Source organism: Polistes canadensis, unplaced genomic scaffold, assembly GCF_001313835.1.
Source record: "Polistes canadensis isolate GaletaPanama2010 unplaced genomic scaffold, ASM131383v1 scaffold_36, whole genome shotgun sequence".
Taxonomy (NCBI): Eukaryota; Metazoa; Arthropoda; class Insecta; order Hymenoptera; family Vespidae; genus Polistes; species Polistes canadensis.
In genome coordinates, this window is record NW_014569583.1 from 864,053 (window position 1) to 874,609 (window position 10,557).

Here is a 10,557-nt window from a genome sequence, read left to right on the forward strand (position 1 = left end):
GTTCGAACAATCTTACCGCAATCGCGATTGTGGTAACGCGCACGAAGCAAAGTTCCTTGAATTTTCGGTGGTTTACACCCGGTCAATGCCATAGAAATACTAAAAGAGACATCAATGGGGCAGATGCGAAAAAGAACGTTCAGATTTCACGTAAAGGAAAGAGGGCAGCTTGTTTCACGTTCGATCAGCCGCGAATAACGCACTCGGAGATGAGGTGGGTTCGTTATTTTGATAGCTTCCTTCGATGTTCGGCCATGCATTTAGGATCTTTTAGACTTGAATCGCCCCTTACGCTCGAATTAAGATCGACTATTGAATTCCGTTTGCTTCGAAGTATTTGTAATCGATCAGGAATACGATATTTCTTTGTTAGTATAAATCCGATATTGTTTTGTATAATTCATTTATATTAAAGCTACGAGGAAGATTAACATTTTCATGTATTAGTAATAGGCCAAGTTGTTAGGGTTAAGATTATATCGTGATAGTGTTTGCGTTATAACGATAGACAATGGGATAGTAAAGGTGCTTTACGAAGACGTTGAAAGCAAAGGATGGAATATAATGGTAGGAGTACACCAGCCGACGCAACAACAACTTTTAGACGTGATTTCAAGCATGTAATTGGGCAGAAACGTCTGCCGAGTGTACTAGAATCTATAGTAAATTTGTTTTTTTTTTCTTCGTGCATAGAGACGAGCAACAATGTTCACGGGTCCACGAACAAGCTCAAAAAGGATCCGTACCCTGATCATGAACGATCGCAGTATCCTAAATATTTTGATCTCTCTAATAGACGTTTTTGTTGTATACTGCATCGTCTTCTTTTCTTCTTCTTTTTTTTGCTTTGACGTTTTTTTTTGTGACGTTTATTTTATTCTACTATCAAATGAAATAATTTGTTTGTTTAACAAAATAAGAGTAAATCATTTTATGTATTATATAATATAATGTATCATCTAACAATTCATATATCGTTATTCGTTTGTTAGAATTTATTGTTAATAAAATATAACATGAGTATATTACAAGTGACATAAGAGAATTTTCTAACTACACTAATACGTTAATAATTGCTCAACGTTACGTCGCGGTGTTCGCTTGCTTACCACCCCTTCATTTAAACAAGAGCACACCCACGTCGTTACCAACTACCGTATATATAATTACGGAAAACGCAGACGTTACCTTCGGTAAACGCTTGTTTGCTCGTTGATCATTAGGCTGAATTTGCGTTAATAACGAAATCCTCAGCAAAACGAGACCCCAGCAATCAAAATACAATGCTACAAATGAGACCACCTATAACGAATTCCGTAGCACACGTGTTTTATCGTACAATGAATTAGCTCGTCGGAATTCCATTTCTACGATTTTAATAATGCATCGCTTCGTGAAAATCGTATTTTCTATCATTAATAATGCAAGGGTAAATAAAATGTATTTTCGTAATTAATTCTTTCCAGGTAAACAAATTTATTTAATTTAAATATCGGAATAATATGGTTGGAGTAAAATCTCACGCATTGCGCACAATTGAAAACATGCTTTTAATTGCTTTATATAACAAAATTATTTTAATATTGATTATCGTTATCATAATAAAAATATAAAATCATTTTTGTGTGTTAAATATTTTAATACAAATTTATAAGAATATTTCTTTAAAACTAGTTTAATACATTTGTAAGACGTATTAACAGCAATTAAGTTAATAGCAATAAATATTACAATATAAGCAATTTAAAAAAACATTTCACAGCTAAACATTTAAGCATCACCACCTCCAATCTCTTTATTAATTTCAAAACTTTTTCCGCATTTGCAAGTTTTCTTTTCACTTTCTTTAGAAAGTAAATTATTTAGATCTGTATCACCGCCGGCAGAATTCAATTCATTTAAAGATTTATCCGGCATTAATTTACAAGGTTTCTCGGTAGCATTGTCCGCAGGACTATCATTTTCTTTCACTTGCAAGGCATTAGGTAAATCGTTATTTGTAGTAATTCTTCGTGGAATATTTGCAGGTAGTTCCGCAAAAACCTAAAACAATAATAAACTAAATAAAAAGATATACAAATATATAAATATAATAAATTATGAAAAAAATGCATATAAAATTATGAAAAAAATTTTTATATGAATATAAATAAATATTTAATACTTCGCGAATTAGCTCAATTGTCTGTCTTTTTTGAACATCATCCTGAGGTAATGCATTCGTACTAGGTGCCGAAAAGGAACAACTTAATCCTCTAAAAAATCCAAATTCAAAAGATTTTACTCTAAGAAAAATAATTCCTATAACCATCAATATAGGAAGCAATATAATTAGTAACGGTTTTATGAAAAGTCCCGAAACCCAAGGAATATCACCTGCAAGAACAACATTAGTTTTATAATATTGTTTTTTGAAAATTCTTAATTTCATATAACGTATAGTTATTATTTTCATATAGAACCAATTAAAACTCTTACTGGTTAAACCACTTATAAAGTCAGACATTGCTTGTCCAATTTTAGGAGCTGGTTGTAATAATACCGTGGAGACAAGTTCTGATAAGACTGAAGCAGGTGTTACCTGCAGATTTGGATTAGACATTCTTGCTTCGTAATATTTTTCGCATTCATTACTACCACCAACTATAATAAAAAAAATATCTTGTTTTAATATTTAATACAAATAATCCAGATTTAGTTACGATTAAGAAATAAATTATTTAGAAGAATAAATTACAGTTATGATATTTTTTCTTTGATAGACATATACAAGCGTTAATCCTTTCACGACGGCGAAACTAGCAATCAGTACGCTACTAATAAATAAATTGTCGTGAAAGGATTAATGTAATTCTCATTAGAAATTGCAGATTGTATCAATGTTTCTTTCCTTCGACTCAAAAATTCAGACGATACGAATTATAGATGATAATACCAAAGCTTGATCGAACTAAATCATAACCGAGACTTCTATTTCTTTAGAAACTCATTCTTTGATCTAATTACAATGCAATTTCCAATCATTTAAATACTTACGAAAGTATGACGATATTCTTGCCAACGCACTCATCTCATGTGGTCTACAAATTGCAGGCATTTCAGTGTATTTAACTTGAGTTGCAACAAATTTGAATTCAGCTTCCTTTTAAACAAAATATAATAAAATATTCATATTCATTGTCTTAAAAGATCAATGATAATAATTAATTTGTTGTTCTAATTTTTACCTTTAATAACTTCAAATAAGTCATAGTATAGCTAACTGAAAAACCTATAACTAGGGTAAAAAAAATCATACGATGATATGGCATTGTTCTGCATAATATTATGGTAAACAGTGTACCGGAAGCAACAATAATCACATCTGTCTAAAACATAAGAACAAAAAAGTAAAATATTACACTGTACATATCATTGATATAATTATAAAATTGTAACTGGTAATGCATGACTTACATAGCTATTTATAAAATTAAACACAGATTGAATACTCCAATTAAAGTTGATCGTATCTAAGACAACATCAGCACGTGAAGGCTCTAATAAAATTTCACTCAAGATTAAATCAATTTCTTTTAGAGAATAATCTTCTATTTCCACTTTCATAAGCTTTTCGATTTGCATTTTTGTTCCTTTTATTAATAAATGTCCCTCTAATAAATCATCCATTCCCATCTGTATAGTATCAAAAGATACAATTTTATTATTATTATTATTATTATTATTATTATTATTATTATTATTATTATTATTATTATTATTATTATTATTATTATTGTTCTTAGTAATTTCTATTATACCTTTAAGTTAGAATTTATCAATAACATCTTAATCAATCTCATGTAATATATTTTTAACCTCTGACATTCTTCAATAGATTTTTTTAATACTTCTTCTTGATTAGATATTTTATCCGACATGGATAATCTTGTATCTATACTTGGAGATATTACTCTGTAACATTTGGTAAAAAATTAATAAAAAATAAGATAAAATATAATAAGCTATGATAAACTTAAGTAAAAATAAGACATGGATTTTACACATACGTATCCCCTATTATTACTTTTTTAATATTTCTATCATAAAAAAAAGAATGTGGATCAATGAAGTCTTCTACTTGGTTCCTAAAAAAAAAGAATAGGATCACTTAATATTAATAAATGAATTGTATAGATTATCAGATAAAATTTACAGTTTTTGCTTACAGATCATCGTCATGCGTATCTTGATCCATGCTTTCATTAAATTCATCATTCTTTTTAGATCCGGATTCTGAATCATTGTTTATATTTCTGAAAAGGTATAATTTAATTGTCATATTGTAAATATTTCATTTACCAAAAACTGAACGTGGGTTGGTTGAAAAGTATTGAGCCTCAATAAAAAAAACTTCTTTGGTAAATAAAAATTTGTTCTATATTAGAATCAAATTTTTCAACCCATCCATGTATTTCATATAACATAATATCATAATTACATTTCAGAATAGATAATATTATCCTCATTGCACAACACTAATGAACAATTAATTAAACATTGTATAATGATACAAATAAAAATAATTGATTTTAACATGATTAATACTTTTAATTAAATAAACAGCAGTTTTTACTAAATTTATTTTTCGTATTAAATTATATTACTTAATGTATTTAATACCTAATGTATTACTTAATGTGTCATACGATATATATAGAATCAAAATAAGAAACACATAAGACTACATTCACCTACTAGCTAACTTATGTTTTAATCCTGCGAAATTGTATTATTTATTTATAATATTCATTCATATAGCAATACCTATAATGATACAATCTAATTATAAATGATAAACTATATTTTTATAATTATTACTTCCTGATCATGCTTTTCATTTGTTACAAAGATTATATTAACAAAAATAAATAAATAGTAAAAAATTCAATAATACACTCTAAAAATGACATCAAGTGACTGTTATATGGCTAGTTTAGATAGGAAACTAAATTTCGTACAATGGCGCCACTCAAAATCTTCGGTGGAAGAAATAAAGCTCTTAACTCTACCGCTAATTTTCAAATACACATTTAAGTAATTTGTGTTTTATTTCTGTTACTGCATATCAGGTAAAAAAAAACTGTCTTTTAAAATCATTTGAATTTGAAAATTCCATGTGCGTTTCTTTATGTAATCAATTTGTCAATAATTTTATCGGTGATCTTTATGTATCTATCTATGTTTAAATAGACTTATGGTGGGAACATTGCTCTCATGTTGCATTTGTAGTTCATATTTTATCCGTACTTATCACTAAATTCGCACACGCTCTGAACGAATGTTGGTACACAACCATAAAGGTTAGAAGAGAATATGGCGCCACGCCGAGAAAATCGTGTTAATCATAATGTTACTAATAGAGCTTCAAAAAAAAATAAAAAGATCTGGGTGGACATTTTCAAATTGCCTCAATTATGGCCATTATTAACTGATCCAAAAAAATTTGGAAAAACCTCGATTTTATTTATTATACTGGAAATAATTTTGAACGTATACATTATCGAAAAAGTGCCTTACACAGAAATTGATTGGGAAACTTATATGCAACAAGTGGAGGGTTTTTTAAGTGGTACATTGGATTATTCGAATCTAAAAGGTGATACAGGGCCATTGGTTTATCCTGCTGGATTTTTGTACATCTTCTCAGCTTTATATTATATTACTGAGCGTGGAAGACAAATTAAAACAGCTCAGTATATCTTTGCTTTCCTCTACATAATATTATTAGTACTGGTCTTCCGTATTTATTCAAAAACTAAAAAGGCTCCACCTTATGTATTAATTTTGATTTGTTTTACATCATATCGAATACATTCTATATTCGTCCTAAGACTTTTTAATGATCCAATAGCTATGATATTATTATTTTTAAGTCTAAATGCATTTTTAGATGACTATTGGTATTTAGGAAGTATTTTTTACAGCCTTGCTGTATCTGTTAAAATGAATATTTTATTATTTGCACCAGCACTCTTTACTGCATATTTATGCGTTCTTGGAACAATGAAGACTGCAATACATTTATTCATTTGTGCAATAATTCAAATAATTTTAGGCTTACCATTTTTAATTGAAAATCCAATTTCATATATCAAAGGAGCATTTAATTTGGGAAGAATTTTTGAATTTAAATGGACAGTAAATTGGCGATTTTTACCAAAAGAAATATTTGTAAATCCATACTTTCACATTTTATTGTTGATTTTACATTTATTATTGTTAGCCATCTGCGCACCAAATTGGATAATTTATTTGAAATCCTATGCAAAATTAAAATTAATGGAAACAGATTTAAAGCCTCAATTTGATGAAGAGAAAAAAATAGATATGTCAACTATGAGCCAGTTATTTATTCTTCCATTATTTTTAGCTAATTTCATAGGCATGGCGTGCAGTAGATCTTTACATTATCAATTTTATGTATGGTACTATTACACATTGCCGTATCTGGCATGGTGTACAAGTTACAAAACTGTTACGAAACTTTCAATATTAGGAATAATAGAACTTTGTTGGAATACTTATCCAAGTACAGTCTTGAGTAGTTTTGCTCTACAGACTTGCCATATAGTTTTATTATATAATTTGGTCAAAAAGAAATATAGCAATGCAAAAACTAAATAAAATTATTATCTGTGTGGAACTGAATTTATTATTTAGTTTTTACTCTATCTAACAAATCAAATTTTATATTTATTAAATATTCGTTATATTTAAGAAAACGAAAAATCGAAATATTAAAAATATATTTATATTTAAATTTTTCAATAAAATAATTACGAATGAAATATATATTTCTCTATTTTTATTCTAATATAAACCTATTTTGGTACCATTGTAATTGTTGAAATTGTTTTATAAACAAATTTTATGTATTTGAATCGTAATAGAACAATATAAATATGTAAATATATCACTCTCTCTCTCTCTCTTCTCTCTCTCTTTCTCTGCAATCAATATATCAGCTGACACCAATTCAAATATTTGGCGCGAAATTTAACAGAAATTTTTTATTTGTTTGTTTTTTGTAATACTGAAGACCCTAAAAATTGACAATCTTTATAAAACGATTCATATCTCATTATGTGGTTTCTTTTTAATTCACTCTAATTTTAAACATTTTTCAATATAAATTTAGAAATTGTGTGATAAAAAGAGAAAGAAAGAGAGAAAGAAAACGCCATTAATATTGTGTTCATAAATATGTACAAAGAACGTTTGAAAGCGGATACATAAACATATGGTTTTATTTTATTATTAAGTGAAACTAAATATATTTTAAATGGTATGTACAATTAAAGAATAAGAATATTATTTTTGTTTAACAATAGTAAGAATTAATTGGTTAATTATTTTTCATTTTAACCTCAAATAAAAATATATTTACTTCTATTTGTAGAACTATTTTTAAAACAATAATTATAATTATATAAACAGAAGAGATATTGTCAATAAGTGTTACATATTTGTAAATAATATTTATAATATAAAAAGCTATGCACTCAGAGAATAATGTCTGGAACAAGTAATTCATTATCGTCAAAACCTTCTACGTGCAAATCAGAATTTGTTAGTATTGATGGTGAATCGTGTAAGAAAGAAAATAACTTTTTACTTTCTGATCATATCTCAGAATTTCATCATAAAACATTAAAGGATGAAATAAATACAAGCAATTTGGTAATATTTGTAATAATACAATTTAAAGACACTTCATTTAACATAAATAAAATTAAATTATATATTTTGAAGGTATCGGTATTAGCAAAACAATGCGAAGAAAGAAGTGATACTAGTTTTACACGTGGTTGTATGTTTTGTAAAATGAACTTTACTGAATCACGTCTTATGTATATAAAACATCTTTCAGAGAAACATAATTTATATCTTGGTAAACCAGAACATTTAGTTTTCATCGATGAACTCTTAGATAGAATACAACAAAGTATTGAAAGGTAATTTGAATAAATTATTAGTGTATATTTCTAATGATATTAAAATCAATCATAAGTAATATTCATATATAATTTTTTATGTTACGGTTTAAGTATTGAAAAAATATTTCATTTTTAGTTTAATCTGCATATACTGTGAAAAAGTGTTCACAAACCGGAAGGCATTAAAAGAGCACATGCGTAAAAAGTTGCATAAACAAATAAATCCATACAATAAATCATTTGATAAGTTTTATATAGTTAATTATACGGAGTCTAATAGAACAAGAAAATATCAAGTAACTACAATATGGTGTTAATTATTAACTTAAAAATTGTTGCATTTTTTTATATCATTAAATACATGTTTTATTTTTATCTTTGAAGAAAAATCGTAAATACACTAAAGATAGTGGATTAAGCAGCGAAAGTGAAGACGAAGAATTGTCATGGTCTGATTGGAATGATGAAGGCATTAGTATACTTTGTTTATTTTGTAAACATTCTGATAAAGATTTTCATACCATTTTACAACATATGAAAGAACAACACAATTTTGACTTTAAAAAGGAATCAGAAGATTTAACTTTTTATCAGAAAGTATGTATATTTACATATTTATAAGATATTATAGTTTTTATCATAAAGAACAAATTAATAATAGTAAATGTGTGTAGGTAAAGCTGGTAAATTATATAAGACAACAAATTCGTATACAATGTTGCATTTTATGCGAAGAAAAGTCTGATAACATATCGGAACATATGACTCAACTAAATCATTACAAAATACCTAAGCAACACATATGGGATCAACCAGAGTTAGTAATTAATTTTCTATGTAGATTCATGAAAAAAGAGAAAAATAATTCTATCATAACGTTAAAGTATAATAAATTATTGTTTTAGATTTTATTTCCCTATGAATGAAAATGATTCATTTTTATACAATTTGGATACGGATGGTGATACCTCAGATGAGAATGATATTGAGAACACATTTAAAGAATTATCTGTTACATGTAATGATAATAACGAGTAACGTACATTTTTGAACTATTATTAAATTTGTAAGAAATAATTGAATATACATCAAATGAAATGTTATTGTTTTTATTATTTTATTTTAATCAAGTAGTTAGTGAATATATTTTTTATTGATATTTAACACTTCTTATTAAAGAAATTATGTACATATGTGTTACGAATCTATTTTATCTCTAGTAAATATAATGGCAACTAAAAGATTATTGCAACGTTGCGATTCATATGTAACAACAATAAATAACATTTGTAATAGCAATAAAGAGAAACTACAAGAAAAAGACTGTTATTTAGGTTACTCAGATAATAATTCTCTTATTAAAATAAGAGTAGAAGGTCTTATCACTGCAGTCGCTTTTCATAAAGCAAGATTATATGCACGGAAGCTTTCTCAAAATTTACCATATAAATATGCTATATCACAAATTAGAGAAATGTTTCAAGTAGACTGGCACGAATATCTTCAAAAAATGAAAGTGGTAAAGAATTATTTGTATTAATTAATTTCTTCATTCTATAAAAATATACAGCTGAATTTTTATTTATAGCACATTGGTGGTAAAATGTGGATCTTAAAAAGACACGTTGCAGTTTTTATAAATGATTTGTTCATAGGCAGTGACATTGAATTTTTCGATTATCTTAATGAATTGTATGTTTTTCATATGCCAAAAAATATTGAATATTATGAAACACAAGCTAAAGAATACCATAAAGAATTTATTAAAAATACAAAGGTAAATAAAGTAGGTATATATGATAATAATTTAAGATAGTGAATATTTTTCCAGAGAATTTACGTGTATTTTACATTTACTTTGGATGGATTACCAATGGGTTCCCTTTTATTCATGGTATAAATGTTATTACAAAATAAGTATGTTCGATTCATATTTTAATTTTATTTGATTGTTTTAAATGAGAAGAATATTTACACAGTTATATTCTGACTTGCTCCCAAAAACTTGTAAACATTTTGTAAATTTTTGTACTGGGAAGTATGAGAATATAAAAGGCTTCAAAGTTTCACATTACATAAGCACTTCTGTTCATCGTATAGTAAAAAATGGATGGATTCAACTCGGTGGCAAGTATTTAAATGAAAATAAATGAAGCATACATATCAACGTTATTTTCTCGTCTATTATAAATGTAAGCTATTTACGCACCTATACTTTAGATATTCAATCAAACAGTACTAATTTGAAAACGATTGTAATACCTAAAATTACTGATGAATCATATTGCATACCTCATGATCGAAGAGGAATCTTATCAATGGCAAATAATGGGAAGCACTTTAATGAATCTCAAATAATTGTTTCTTTAAAACCTAATCCATGGATGAATTATCATTATGTAGCTTTCGGGTAAATGTGAATATATTTTTTATAATAATAACATTACTAAGTTTACTCTTAGGGAAGTTGTTTTTTGGACAGGTTTAATTAAGATGAACACAATATTTATCCGTTGAACGTTTCGTCTCTATTTGAGACTTCCTCAGCAACTAAAATTATTTATTATGACATATTATT

At 26.9% G+C, this 10,557-nt stretch overlaps 4 protein-coding genes across 5 annotated transcripts in view; 3 read left to right on the plus strand and 1 right to left on the minus strand.

The window, feature by feature from the left end:
* Nucleotides 1-1,557: 1,557 nt before the first annotated feature.
* On the minus strand, nt 1,558-4,947 carry LOC106784506. Of its 2 annotated transcripts, none has more exons than XM_014744121.1 (10): nt 4,481-4,947; nt 4,209-4,295; nt 4,050-4,127; nt 3,801-3,954; nt 3,457-3,675; nt 3,228-3,368; nt 3,037-3,142; nt 2,479-2,643; nt 2,165-2,376; nt 1,558-2,043 (listed from the first exon to the last, which is right to left on the minus strand). In XM_014744121.1, the coding sequence occupies exons 1-10, from the start codon at nt 4,576-4,578 to the stop codon at nt 1,771-1,773; spliced, it is 1,533 nt and encodes a 510-aa protein (XP_014599607.1). In that variant the 5' UTR covers nt 4,579-4,947; the 3' UTR covers nt 1,558-1,770. The 2 variants fall into 2 exon arrangements, with proteins under 2 accessions (XP_014599607.1, XP_014599608.1); XM_014744122.1 differs by having other exon boundaries at nt 4,861-4,886.
* A 401-nt stretch (nt 4,948-5,348) lies between these two features.
* LOC106784472 (lethal(2)neighbour of Tid protein) lies at nt 5,349-6,687 on the plus strand. The gene has a single exon (XM_014744032.1). The coding sequence runs from the start codon at nt 5,356-5,358 to the stop codon at nt 6,664-6,666; it is 1,311 nt and encodes a 436-aa protein (XP_014599518.1). The 5' UTR covers nt 5,349-5,355; the 3' UTR covers nt 6,667-6,687.
* Nucleotides 6,688-7,082: 395 nt separating this feature from the next.
* Nucleotides 7,083-9,300, plus strand: LOC106784497 (zinc finger protein 277). Its single transcript, XM_014744109.1, has 7 exons — nt 7,083-7,327; nt 7,442-7,722; nt 7,795-7,997; nt 8,116-8,275; nt 8,364-8,576; nt 8,654-8,796; nt 8,885-9,300. Exons 2-7 carry the CDS (start codon nt 7,555-7,557, stop codon nt 9,015-9,017), a joined length of 1,020 nt encoding a protein of 339 aa, XP_014599595.1. The 5' UTR covers nt 7,083-7,327; nt 7,442-7,554; the 3' UTR covers nt 9,018-9,300.
* LOC106784499 (peptidyl-prolyl cis-trans isomerase-like 6) overlaps nt 9,199-10,557 on the plus strand; it is a 4,838-nt gene continuing 3,479 nt past the window's right edge. Inside the window, exons 1-5 of the mRNA XM_014744111.1 lie at nt 9,199-9,498; nt 9,568-9,756; nt 9,811-9,873; nt 9,959-10,106; nt 10,200-10,389. Coding sequence (XP_014599597.1) covers nt 9,208-9,498; nt 9,568-9,756; nt 9,811-9,873; nt 9,959-10,106; nt 10,200-10,389 — 881 coding nt within the window. The 5' untranslated portion in view covers nt 9,199-9,207. The remainder of the gene's footprint in view (nt 9,499-9,567; nt 9,757-9,810; nt 9,874-9,958; nt 10,107-10,199; nt 10,390-10,557) is intronic.

Bases quoted from the DNA above. Each gene is read 5' to 3' on its own strand.
- LOC106784506 (XM_014744121.1), bottom strand. From the start codon at position 4,578: ATGTTAAAATCAATTATTTTTATTTGTATCATTATACAATGTTTAATT. The intron at 3,955-4,049 runs GTATGTGTAAAA...CAAATGTTACAG, and splicing joins AAAGTAATAATAGGGGATAC to AGTAATATCTCCAAGTATAG. The intron at 3,369-3,456 runs GTAAGTCATGCA...CTTATGTTTTAG, and splicing joins TTAATTTTATAAATAGCTAT to ACAGATGTGATTATTGTTGC.
- LOC106784497 (XM_014744109.1), top strand. From the start codon at position 7,555: ATGTCTGGAACAAGTAATTCATTATCGTCAAAACCTTCTACGTGCAAA. The intron at 7,723-7,794 runs GTAATATTTGTA...TATATTTTGAAG, and splicing joins AAATAAATACAAGCAATTTG to GTATCGGTATTAGCAAAACA. The intron at 7,998-8,115 runs GTAATTTGAATA...TTTCATTTTTAG, and splicing joins ATACAACAAAGTATTGAAAG to TTTAATCTGCATATACTGTG.
- LOC106784472 (XM_014744032.1), top strand. From the start codon at position 5,356: ATGGCGCCACGCCGAGAAAATCGTGTTAATCATAATGTTACTAATAGA.